We start from the raw sequence: 13,602 nt of genomic DNA on the forward strand, positions 1-13,602 counted from the left end.
TTACTCACCCTCAAGCCATCCTAGGTATATATGACTATCTTCTTTCAGATAAACACAATCAGAGATGTATTTAAAAATATCCTGGCAAAACATGAATTAGAAGTCTAAACTGCGAATTTTAGAGGGCTTCAAAATCTCCACCCCCCTTTCACTACCATTATAAAGCTTAGATAAGTCAGGATATTTTTAAAGATTGTCTTTGTCTGAAAGAAGATAGTCATATACACCTAGGATGGCTTGAGGGTGAGTAAATCATGGGATAATTTTCATTTTTGGGTGAACTAACCCTTTAAACAAGGTGCAGCATTTTACTTTTTTCATTTTTGATCATAAGGAGTCTTCATTTTGTCTCTCTTCTGAGCCTTTTGTGAGAACAAAATAGTATGCAAATCATCATCAAATTATGTGATGCCCCTCAAATCCTCTTTTATTCTAGTGCAATGTTCATTTGCTGGTCTGTTCCACCCTTCCTGTTAGTGTGAGATAGGCAGAAAGAGTCTTTATGGATGGTGCAGATATGTTTATCTCATGGTGAAGTAGTCTGAAGAGCACAGAATGTCAGCTGTATACAAGATAGCAGGACATCTGTCAAAAACTAAGACATTTTTATACATTCTCAAAGTAGTTATAAAATGTAAACAATGTTGTGAAATATACATTTAGGCATTAAAAGGATGTACATTTTGGGATTATTTGAACACCTGTTACTGCTACATTACACAAAATTATTGAGGCTTAAAAAGCAAACATATTTACATATGTGGTAGGATATCTATTAATAGAGTTTTCTCAAATTTTCTCATAAACCGCTGAGGCTGGTTGCAACAAGACCTCTTAAGATTAGAAAGTCCTGATTGAGAATACCCATACAATTATTCAATTAAAATAGTTTTAAATAATATTTTTAAATATAATAATATTTTTATTTCTTTTATTATTATGATTGATTTTATTATATTTTTACAAGACAAAAAAAAAAAATGAATTAAAAAGGTTTTCTTAACTTAAGGGTTTTGTTTCAACTGGGCCCTAGACTCGTATCTTAAAAACATTTCTTCTGAATATTTCTATCCAACAAAGTAAATGTACAGTTACAGTAACACCAATTAACATATGCAAAGTATGTCTTATATAAAGCTCTGGATTATTTCTAATTAATATTGATTATCCAAATAAATTTTTTGTACATGTTAAAAATTATTGATAATCTAATACATGTTGTTTTATAATCACATTTGATTATTTTATTATCATTACATTGAACGCTTTAGTAAGTCAAAGACCAAGATTATGAGACGTGGTTCACCACGGTGAATCAATAATGGCCCAATGATGTCACAGCAGTATTGTTTTACACAGGTCCTTAAGCGGCGTTATGGAGAGAGGCGGGGCTTGTATGTCCGTGGGCGGATCATCATGCTCACCTTCTTCAAGGAGTAGTAATCTGAGTCCTTCCATGAGTACCAGACAATCCCATCAGGCCCCAGAAGATTCTTCCCTTTGGCAGAGTAACGCCCCCCCTGGTGGTTAAGATAAACACAGGACACAGTTAATATGTTTGGGCTCATATTTTATATTTCATTTTTCCTTTATTTGAGTACGACCTTATAATACACTCCATTGAGGTTCGCAAAGAAGCACTGATGGTACCACCAGCCTCCGTGAGATATCTCAGCACAGATGTCACCTGTGTCTGGAGTGCTGAAGCTTTGCTTGTCATGGTACCAACCAAATGAGTCCTCAACTGTACCACTGAATCCTGATATATGGAGACGGTAGTGGTTGTCCTCGTTCTCAATCCTGCCAAAGCAAGAAAGTTATTTTTGCTTGAGTGGTTTATAAAAATGCATCGCATTGTTATATCTCCAATTACAAAAAAAAATTGCAAGATATAAACTGAATTAAAATCTGAACTGCAAGATATAAACTCGCAACAGCAAGAAAAAACATCAGAATTGTGAGGTAAACTGAACAGCAAAATAAAAAAGTCAGAATTGTGCGATATACACCGATCAGGCATAACATTATGACCACTGACAGGTGAAGTGAATAACACTGATGATCTCTTCATCACGGCACCTGTTAGTGGATGGGATATATTAGGCAGCAAGTGAACATTTTGTCCTCAAAGTTGATGTGTTAGAAGCAGGAAAAATGGGCGAGCGTAAGGATTTGAGCGAGTTTGACAAGGGCTGAATTGTGATGGCTAGACGACTGGGTCAGAGCATCTCCAAAACTGCAGCTCTTGTGGGGTGTTCCCGGTCTGCAGTGGTCAGTATCTATCAAAAGTGGTCCAAGGAAGGAATAGTGGTGAACCGGCGACAGGGTCATGGGCGGCCAAGGCTCATTGATGCACGTGGAGAGCGAAGGCTGGCCCTGGTGGCTGTGGCCTCTTTCAGCAGGATAATGCGCCCTGCTGCAAAGCAAAAATGGTTCAGGAATGGTTTGAAGAGTTTGATTTGTTAACTTGGCCTCCAAATTCCCCAGATCTCATTTTAATCGAGCATCTGTGGGATGTGCTGAACAAACAAGTCAGATCCATGGAGGCGCCACCTGGCAGCTTACAGGACTCTGCTGCTAACATCTTGGTGCCAAATACCACAGCACACCTTCAGGGGTCTAGTGGAGTCCATGCCTCGACGGGTCAGGGCTGTTTTGGCAGCAAAAGGGGGACCAACACAATATTAGGAAGGTGGTCATAATGTTATGCCTGATCAGTGCAAGTCAGAATTGACTTGACAGTATTTAATTGAGAGAATTGATTTTTATCTTGTTACTCAGTTTATCTCACAATTCTGATATTTTTTTTTTTTCTTCTCTGAATTGTAAGATATTAACTCGGAATTGCGAGAAATAAAGTCAGAATTGTGAGATAAACTGAACAGCGAGATAAAGTCAGAATTGTGCAATATAAGCACAATTGGGAGAAAAAATCAGAATTTTAAGATATAAACTCACAATTTTTCTTGCAATTGTGAGAATATCCCCCAGTTTCACAGACAAGGCTTAAGCTAGTCCCAGGCTAAAATGCATGTTTGAGCTGTTGTAACTGAAAGCAACTTAGACTGACTTATATTAAAAAATGTCAGGGCCATTGTTTTGTCTCAAGATGCACACCAGTAATGTTTTTTATGGCATGTTTATATTCTTTAATGCCCTAATTGAACTAAGGCCTAATCCTGGCTTAATCTAAGCCCTGTCTGTGAAACCGGGCCTGTAACTCACAATTCTGATTTTTTTTTTTTTTCTTCTTCTCAGAATTGTGAGATATAAACTCGGATTTGCGAAGAAAAAAAGTCAGAATTGTGAGATATTAACTGAACAGCAAGATTTAAAAAAGTCAGAATTGTGCAATATAAGCATAATTGCAAAAAATTCACAATTCTGAGAAAAACATATTGCAAGATATAAACTCACATGACTGACTTTTTTCTCAGAATTGTGAAATATAAACTTGCAATTGCAGGATAAAAAGTGGCAATTTTTATTTTCTTATTCCATGGCGGAAACAAGCCTTCATATTACTATTATTAATTGTATTTTTTCTAATTTAAATGTATTAATAATATTTAATATTATTAAATTATTTTATCAAAGTATACTGAAATCAAAAAATAAGGAAATGTTCTTAGTTGAAGTAATCAGACTATCTTTCCAAAAGTTTACCAGAAGTTCTGGTACAGTGCGTGTTTGTGCTTGCCATTCCAGTCCTCGAGGTCAATGCGAAGGGAATACTCTCCCTGGCTGGAGATATCATGGATGTGGTCATTTCCCAGCCAGAATTCTGCATGCAGATCTCCGAAGCCATCCCTGTATTCTGTCCATTTTCGGTTAAAATTGACCTTTCCATCCTGCCGACGTTGAAACATGGTCCATCCACCTCCTAGTCCAAAGAATGATTGTTTAATATCAAATATCAACCTGCCTATGAACACTTTATTAGAAAAAATGCAAACCTTGAGTCTCCATATCACAATAAACTTCCACTGGAGTCGATCCCAACGAGGGCACAACAGTAAAAATCCCAGATCGGTGGACTCCATTGTAGAACAGTGATGCACAGTCAATTGGACAGTTTCTTACGTGCTGAACCTCTGAGAAAACAAAATAATATTAAATCAAATCAAGCTATTGTTACAAATCAGGGCCGTTACCACCATAGACATTGACAAATCCCCCCCCCAATAATTAAAAATGGCCAAATTGCTCGTCAATGTCAAAATGATTGAGACGCCCAATCAAATCAAAGTAGGCGGGGTTTAGTGTTCACGAAGGCAGAGAGTGAATTCCATCGGGAAAGAGACTGAGGTAAGATGTAAATATCAAAACATTTAATACATGTTTTGCGATAGAAATGTTACAAGACCGACAGTATACATCCAGTGACGCAAACTACTTGACTTTTTTTCTCAAATATGGCCGTTTTGAATTGTAAATAGGCCTATGCATTTACGTGACTGATGTAATTCCTGAGTGTGACGAGACACTTTTACGTTTTCGACATATTAGGCATACAAATAGCAATAGCCTACATGTGTGCATATTTTAATGCAAATATTGTTTGCAAATGGTTGATTATTTCCCAACTAGAATTAGAATTTCCTTTACTGTTCTGTTTCTTTAGGCCTATGCTTTTTTTTTTTTTTAAATGTTCCCCCCAATATTCAAGACATGGTTATGGCCTTGTTACAAATGTCCAAATATTTCAGTACTGAGTTCTGAGATGCCAGTGACTTTAAATATAGTATTAATTTTAACTATGCGAGTTATATTTTTCAATCAGCATCAGTTAAAGCTACAATATGTACATTTTTCGCCGCTAGAGGTCGCCTATTCAAAACAAAGGCGTAGCTTTTGAGCGTGGAATTTTGGGAGATGTCTGCTGTGTCCAAAATCGCGTACTGTTCAGTAGGTACTACATTTGAATTTAAATTTACTTCACGACCATTGAAAAAGTACTTTCTATATAGTACGAATGCGTGTAGTATGAATGAATTCGGACGTACTACATCTGCCATGTTATTACTGTCACATGACCTACCAGTGTCAGTTATGTCCCTTCAATTCCATTCACAAATCCTCTCCCGTGGCCCCATGGGATAATAAAGTGTTCATCGAATGCGCACTTCAGAATCTCGCCGGAAGTAGCAAGTCATCCGGGTACTTTTCGCCTACTGTTTTTCGAATACTATGGACAAACTACTCTGTTCACATACTGTTTTTCACGTACTGTAGGTTATAGTAGAGAAGTATTCGATTTCAGATGCAGCGGTCGTCTTCACCTCACAGCCAGTGGAAAAGAATCGGGATGGGACTAGGGCAGAAATCATTTTCATGGATGAGATTACTAACGTTACTGTAGTATGAAGCAGAGCAGGGCGAGTGATGTTGGAGCTGAACGAGGTCGCTGGAGAGGAACGCGGCATGCTAATACTCTCAGAAAACTAGATTTAAACAATAAGACTAAACGTGTTGAGCTATATAACAATAATTCATTCTTTAAATGTAACCAAACAGTTGTTCCCTTGTCTAATAAAACATGTAATATATTAAAGTGTCTTTGGTGTTTCCATGGTTTCTACAAAATAAAACCGGAAACCGAGGGTGACGCGAATATGACGCCATTGACAGATGAATCCAGGATACGTCCCGTATCCTCAGTTTACAAATAGTTGGAAACATTTGGGATATTGTAAGTACTCAACTGAATAAAATATATAACACTGGCCTAGTGGTTTTTGGATATTTCACTTCAAAAATTTTACATATTGTGCCTTTAAAGGGACTGTTCACCCAAAAAATTCTGTCGCCATTTACTCACCTAATTACTCACCTATATCTTGGTTGTTGTTTTTTTTGAGTTGTTTTATTTTGATTCAAAATATCTTTTCTGTCATACAGGTTTGGAACATGAGCATGAGTAAATCATGACAATTTTCATTTTCGGGTGATCTATCCCTTTAATTATCTAATAATGACTTTCTCAAAATGTTACTTCCCTGTAAGCTCTTCAGTACCTAGTCATGCTGACCTGGGTGAAGGGTATCTTGGGCGCTGAGAAGCGGGCTTGTGCGGATGATATTGATCATACAGCCTGGATTGCGCCTCACACGGTCTACTATCATAGTGAGGTTGCGAATTTGTGTTTGCATTTCATAGATGAGTGATCCGTGGATATGCAGCAGCGCATTGGCCTCTTCATAGATCTGCTGCAGCGTGTGAAAGCGATGCTCTAAAGACGAGTTTACTCCATACTTCTCCTCGCTCTGCCAGCACAGAGAAATAACATTCAGTAATTCAAAGCACAGTGCACTGTCATATTTATTTAGATGTCACAGTGCTCATATTTGTTTGCAGACAGGAAAACAAATGGAAAACTAACACAGGTTAGCTTAATCTGGTAACACCACTCATTTAGGGATGTGAAAGTGACCCAACAAAACAGTCAACTTTTTAGTTTTAGAGGTAAAGAAGAGAGAAGAGATTCTCTGGATTTAAATTAATTGAGTGCCTTTTTGAAGAAAGTGAATCACTGCACGTTTAAGTCAAGATGACCTAAGAATTATGTGAGGTCTAAATGTACTTTTAAGGTCTAAATGAAATTATTAGAAGTAAAATGTAATATGCCTTTTGCTTGGATGAGTTATTAAGAGCACAAGCATTCAAGCAATACTTGAGTAAAGGACCCAAATTACCCACAATACATGAAAATAGTAGAAGAATAACAACCAAAGTAGTACTTTATAAAATGTATTTCAACATTGTCAACCTGGGAATGTTGAACAAAAATATAGCCTCTTCAGTATAAAGGCCTAACAAACTTCTGTTATTGCATTGCAGTGTACTGTATAGCTGTCTTAAGAGGCTCAATTGATATCAACAAGAAACTACATTGTTTGGTGTTGCTAACAATTGTAAGAAACATAAATTCATATATAAGTAACAGTGTACATGGAAAGCATTGTTGGCAATGCGCTCACTACTGATCATGTGTCTATGGGACAGGTTCCAGCTCTAATCCAGTAATTGATCAGGGTTAAGGAGGCATTAGTACAGAAACAGTGCACTACTAAAAGGCTAAGCTGCAGTGCACAATACAGAGGTGTAGCACAGCTGTTAATATGTAACATGTGATATAAAGATATACTTTGCTTAGTAAATAAACAATGAAAATAAACTTAATAATCTCAATTCGTGATAATCCCAGATTGCTATGGTCACACAGGTTTGTTTATGCATTAAACTCATGGCCATGAGAAAGGGATGTCGTTCCCTCAACAATCTTTAGGCCACGACTTCACATCACGTGGATGTCGTTACCAAAGACTTTATATATAGGATATATTATTAATGAATATGCAACATTCAATATAGCGAATAAGCCCCGCCTTATAAGTGAAAGAGCCAATCGTTGATTTGTTAAGTCATCACGTCACTGCAGCTGCCGTTAGTAGCTCCGGTTGCTATAAATACAGGCAGCATTCTCAGACTCGCGCTCATGACTGTGCATGTGCAGTGGCTTTTCTAACACTAAAAACAAGCTTTTTAAACTCTATTTGAACATAAGAAACAAGCTTTATGAGACTGTTGTTGTCAGATTTCATTGGAGTTTTAAAAAAATTAAATTTAATCGTAAGCTTATTGAACAGTTTTGGAGAATTTGATGTTTCCCCATTCAAAAAGATAGGAGATGCACTTGGATGCCCAAGATGGCCGCCGAGTGAAATGACTTGTCTTAAAGGGACTTTGTCGTTACCTCGACAAAATGATCTTGTGAAACTCAGTTCCTTGAGGGCCACTGTCCTGCAGAGTTTAGCTCCAAATTAAGGCCGTTTACACTAGTGCGCTTTAGTTTTAAAACAGCATTTTAAAATGAATACAATGCTCGTCTACAGTGGCGTTTCCATGACATTTCAGAAACGATCTCCGTCTACACTACTCGACCGAAAACGCACGTCACATGACCATTAATGCAAACTGGGCATGCGCGTACAAGTGTAAACAGTTGCCTCTTGCGAATATAGATTATAAAATGCAGAGTTTAACTGCACAATGGCTGCTAAAAAGGACCGCAAAGTTAGCAAAGCTTGCAGTTCAGTCTCCATGTCATTGTTTACACGGTCGTCGAGGCTGGTCTGTTACAGAGCCATTGAGAGAGACGCGGCTCTGGGCTGCATTTTGCAAAAGCATTGTAAGTCTAAGTTGATCATATAGCCACCAATGATCTACGACCATCTACAATCAATTTAGGCTTACGAGGCTTTTGGGAAATGCAGCCCTTGTCTGTTATTGTCGTGTTCCGGTAGCGTAATGTGGGCAGCCACGCCTTTTCAAAAGTCTCCGTTTTGGTTGCAACTCCGGAGATTTCAAACTAAAATGTGGTCTGCAGCATTTTCGAAAGTCTGTTTTCGAGGGTCAAAAACGTCGGAGTAGTGTAAACAACAGGCGTAACCGTAGCAAAAGTGATATGTTTTAAAACAAAAATGCACTAGTGTAAACAGGGCCTAATCACATGTGGTCTAGCGCATGTTTACATAGAAAAAGCACAGTGAAATGGAACGCTGAAATGCGTTCTGAGTGAACAAACTCTATGAAATCATTATAAAACACGTAATAAACAGCAACACATGCCAACTTATTGTTCTGAGTGTCATGAGGCACAAGAGCCAGTTTTTTTCACCAGGATCTTTGAAATGAACTGTTCAGAAGATCCGATCGACCATCTGCATTGGCACGCAGCCTGTTTCATATCTCAGAAATGACCCATTTCAACTTTAAAATTATGTCATGAGAAAAAGGCCTATATGATGGAATGAGGAAGGTGCTTCTCATAGAAACACACTTTACTTGCTAAAAGCATGTAGCTCTTACCTGCAACTCCAGCACTTTGATGCGATGCCTGTGATTCCTCAGCTCCTCTTGAAGCTCTGAGATGGTCTCTTTCAGGTCCTGCATCTGCTGCTTGCGTTCTTCATTCTCACGCAGCCAGTAGGAGACCTCATCTGTACAGCGGAACATGTCAGGACACCGCTGTTCCTCCAGCTGGGGTAATGTGGCTATTAAACGACACTGTCCATTTGGCATCACTTCATTGCTGTATTCACCACACTGCATTAGACCACTGCTAACTCGATGTGTGTTACCCTGAGAAGTGTCTGTTTTAGACTCTTCAACAGCGTCTTTGGATTTGACACCAAGAAATTGGGCCCATGCTGACCAAAAAGCATACATCACAGACAACCTCATTCTGCAAAAGACTGAAGTTTTCCAGAAAAGTAAGGACTGGGGAGTGAAATCCTCATCAGACCCTGAATCCTGTTTGGGTTCTCAGACTGGTAAAACTTATTTCCCCATGGTTTAATGCTGCCACTAGACCTCTCCAGAGCAGATGGGAGGTAATTGAGATCCTAAACAGATTGCCACCCAGCATTCTGCGTAAAGAAATAATAGAATGATGACACTCATTGACACAAAAATACATAAAAATATAGCTGCAACCAGCAATGCGGAGCCAAGCTAGCAAGCATTATAAGCAGATCAAGCACAGCATGTACAGCAAGCACATCAAAGCTCAACACACTGATCAATCAAAGGCTCTACTATGTGAATCTCAAAAGGTCAAACCCCTGTTAAGATTTTTGTATAAAATTGCACTGTATGTTATAATTAATAAGTTCAGATCAGATCATCCTCAGTGAGAAGCAATGTCTGGAACAGGTGAAACTTCTTGGACAGGATGCGAAAGGTTCAGGGCAGATGTCATAACAGACACCTGTTGACGTTGCTTTACCAGGCTGCCAAGGAGAGCTTTCAGTGTGAGAATGAGCACACAAAAGCATTAATTGGCATGTTAACCAGATTAGCATGCTAAACTAACTTAATGTTAATGTAGCTTATGGTTAACCTGATAGCTAAAGTGCCACATATAAAGAATGGCAAATAAGCCTAGCATAAGAAAACAAACAGAGGCAAATGTCAGCTTCGAAGAGGTATTTCTTGGGAACGGTAGCAGATATCAAAAATCCGTTCAGTCATTTTTCAAAGATTATATGATCAGATTTTGGACAAAATTGGACAATATTTGTCAGAGGAGTAGACAAAAGAAGGAAAATGACACATCATCAGAATCGGCATAAGCCAGGGAATGTCATGACACAAAGAAAACAAATTTTGAACTGTTTTCAAAAAGTTATTTGCGTTTTTGCAAAAAAACAAAACAAAAAAACGTATATCTCTGGAACACTAGGTGGCGCTGTGTTCAAACTTCTCAGGTACCTTTAGGACATGCTAATGATGATACCCACGAAATTTTGTGCCGATATGTCAATTCGTTTAAAAGATATTGCAATTTATGACAAAATTCAAAATGGCGGCCCGATGATTCATCCGATCCTGGCAAAATCGGTATCCCCGGATTCAGCATGACACAACAAATCCATAGACTCAACATCATTACATAATCAGCTCCTAATGAAAACATTAATTATTATTTGAATTATAATTCAGTGAGTCAATTTTTTTAGTAAATATTTTATTTTGATGGTTTTTATTTAAAAAATTTGACTTAATAGCTTTTCATTAAACTCACGAACCTCATTCTGGGGAATGCAATATATAATGGACTTCATGTTGTTGATAAAGAAAGAAATTAATATTCTTTCTCTTTGTATTTTTATATCAGTATGGTACAAGATTATCCTATTCAAATCAATGTGATAAACGAGTTAGGTCAAAAGTAATCTAAAAAGTAATCAGAAAGTAGTCAGAATACATTACCTAAAATGAGTGATTTAGATTACATTACTAACTACAATTTGTGTCATGTAATTTGGAATCAGTATCTGATTACAATGTGTAAGTAATCTTCCCAGCACTGTGTTCAAATATGAGCTAGATGTAATATCTTGACTTTAGAGTATAGTTATGTGTGTGCTAGTAATATCAATTCTAAAAAGCACTTAATAATGAAAGGTCAGTGATTCTGCATTCATATCTGATAATAGGACCGGGCCTAGTGTGTACATCATGTACATGTACAGTTCTGTTGTTTCAAGATTCTTATTTGATTTGTGTGATGCAGATTTTGAAAGAATATTATCTAATGCCTATTGCATATTTATTGACTCATATTGTCCACTGAGTCTTGATTCATCAAGCATTTTGCCCTCAAAGTGCATTTAGAGATCATTAGAGGTACAACAAGCCTTCAACATTACTATATGATCACGTCACTGAAAACAGATCCAGCTTTACAGATGCACACACCATTCATGAGCATAATGCATCCTGAAATTCCAAAGACTATAATAAAAGCCTTTGAAATGCCAGCAAATGAAAAGATAATCAAATTAACAAATGAGATAAGCAAAGTTACCTTTCGCCAGACAGGCAAATCTCCTTGTCATTGGGAATGTGGCAGGAAAGTATATCTTCCTTTCTCTCGCTCACTCATTGTTGGTAGGAAATGCTGTGCAATGAACAGTGTTACTATGGGCTGACAGACATCTTATCCTCTAAATCTTCTCTAATAGGATTACATTCACTGTGCAGTGTGGGTGAATACACAGCCTATAACATATACGCTTGGCATTTTTTACTTATTGTTAGGTTGACCTGGACGTTAATTATCTAAATATCCATTCTAAAAATGTCTAAATGTGCGATTTTATCATTGTAATTTTTTACACCAATTATTGTTTATGTGTTGTTAGCAATAATTAGCATTTATCTGAAAAAAAAAAAAAGATATTTAGTTTAACACTTTATATATATTTAGTTTATTTATTTTATTATTTTAGAATCTGGAACCTCTTTTTCCTTATTTAGCCCCATTATACTCATCTATGGCATTCTGTGTCTCTGAGGACTCTGTGTGACAAAGCAACCAATAGCATAAAAATAAAAGCCAACAAGGTCACAACTCCAATAATGATGTGGCCTTAATGGAAAAGGCCTTCCAGAGCAGTGTTGCCAAGTCCACAGTTTTCACTTGGAATTAGGCTACTTTAACACTGTTGCTGCAGGTTGTTTTTCATGTCTGCGGGTTGAAGCGACCCCAAATAACATGATATTTAGCCCCTGGAATGCGATTTTTACTGTGTAAAATGCGATTGGGCTGGTTTTGGGCTAGTTTTTAGTAGCAGTTGGGCAGGTTTTGTTGTGAAAACCTGGCAACCCTGTTCCAGAATCGCTTTGCTCCAGGCGGTGATTATTAATGTAGAAACACTATTTTCAATGAACAGAATCACTCAGCTGAGAGTGAAATTTAGGACATGGTCTTTGACATTTGTCAGTGTTTTATTCCCAAGATCTCAAGTTTAAAATGTCTTTTGTATACCAAATGGTTTCTGTCATAAAGCGGATTAGGTGCAGGAGAAAAATATGTTCATCTCGCTGTTTAAGACATACAAGAAAATATAAAAATACATGCAGGGTGGCAGTTTGATAATACAACAACTGAACTAAAGTATTATTAAAGCAGAATTATTATATTAATTGCGATTGTAAAATACTTTTTTTATTTAAAAAAAAAAAAAACTTTTTTTTACTGTAAAATATATGTTGCATAGTCAAATGCAACTAATACAAAAATACCATTTATTGTATTTATAATATATGTTAATAAAATAAATATAACAAGATTACAAATACAAGATTAAATTTAATATATATACAGTCAAACCAAAAAGACATTTTTTATATTTTTGATATATTTTTACTACTGGGTGCAGGACACTATAGTTCATTTATGTAAGTGAGGATAGCAAAATAAAGTAAACTGTGACATATTATACCCAAAAAAACTGAACTGATTTTGATCCAAAAATTATTCAGACACTTTGTCCTGATCATGTTTTGCTTAAGTGTTATCTGACATAATTAATTTATTTTTTTTTCTGACACAATTTAACTCTGAGATCTTGTCATATTTTGTTACCATTTTTTTTAAACTATAGTGAATAAACTGTATTAATGAATGAAATGTTCAAGGTGTCTGAATAAATTTTGGTTTGACTGTATATATATATAAATATATATATATATATATATATATATATATATATATGTATATATTCTCGCTGGAATAGTTTCTGTCTCTCTACCACTCAAAAGACATGAGTCATCTATTTATTACTGTATATTACTAATATTTTGTAATGTTTTTATATTTTTATATTAACATTAAAACATATTATTTTTATTTTATTTAATATTTTTTTGCTATTATGAATTGCTTTCTATTTCTCCCTGAAAAGTTTGGCCCTTATTCACAATAATGTTTGGCATAAAAATACAGCAATAAGACTATTTAATACCATGATTTTATGTTTTGTAATTGTCTGCTCAACCTATTCCGTTACTGGCATTCAATCCTATCAGAACATGTTAATGGTGAAGTTATGAACCTTTGTTCTGCTAAACTGTAAACACCCAGATGGCTTCCTTTTTCCAATCCCTCACCTTCCAATTCATTTCAACATAAGATTAGCACCTGTGTGCCCTTACACAGCAGAAAACACATGCCCTATAATTGATTTGAAGTGGATTTAAGCCTTTAATCAGCAAATTCAGGTAAACTGACACGTATGCCCTTAAACTTGA

The 13,602-nt window shown here is 36.5% G+C and overlaps 1 protein-coding gene across 2 annotated transcripts; it reads right to left on the reverse strand.

Moving 5' to 3' along the window:
• Positions 1-230: 230 nt before the first annotated feature.
• Positions 231-13,048, reverse strand: LOC127498697 (angiopoietin-related protein 7). Of its 2 annotated transcripts, XM_051868331.1 has the most exons (6): positions 8,872-13,048; positions 6,032-6,266; positions 3,957-4,094; positions 3,667-3,883; positions 1,605-1,800; positions 231-1,520 (listed from the first exon to the last, which is right to left on the reverse strand). In XM_051868331.1, the coding sequence occupies exons 1-6, from the start codon at positions 9,244-9,246 to the stop codon at positions 1,374-1,376; spliced, it is 1,308 nt and encodes a 435-aa protein (XP_051724291.1). In that variant the 5' UTR covers positions 9,247-13,048; the 3' UTR covers positions 231-1,373. The 2 variants fall into 2 exon arrangements, with proteins under 2 accessions (XP_051724291.1, XP_051724292.1); XM_051868332.1 differs by lacking the exon at positions 231-1,520 and having other exon boundaries at positions 1,660-3,883.
• Between the last annotated feature and the right edge of the window lie 554 nt (positions 13,049-13,602).

The sequence above is a fragment of the Ctenopharyngodon idella genome, chromosome 17 (assembly GCF_019924925.1).
Source record: "Ctenopharyngodon idella isolate HZGC_01 chromosome 17, HZGC01, whole genome shotgun sequence".
In the NCBI taxonomy this organism is placed as follows: Eukaryota; Metazoa; Chordata; class Actinopteri; order Cypriniformes; family Xenocyprididae; genus Ctenopharyngodon; species Ctenopharyngodon idella.

What these genes read in the sequence shown, in the direction of transcription:
- LOC127498697 (XM_051868331.1), bottom strand. Translation starts at nt 9,246, where the DNA reads ATGAGGTTGTCTGTGATGTATGCTTTTTGGTCAGCATGGGCCCAATTT. An exon ending in TCAAAGTGCTGGAGTTGCAG is followed by an intron (nt 6,267 to 8,871) that starts GTAAGAGCTACA and finishes CTGTGCTGGCAG; the next exon opens with AGCGAGGAGAAGTATGGAGT. An exon ending in GCACTGTACCAGAACTTCTG is followed by an intron (nt 1,801 to 3,666) that starts GTAAACTTTTGG and finishes TTGCTTTGGCAG; the next exon opens with GATTGAGAACGAGGACAACC.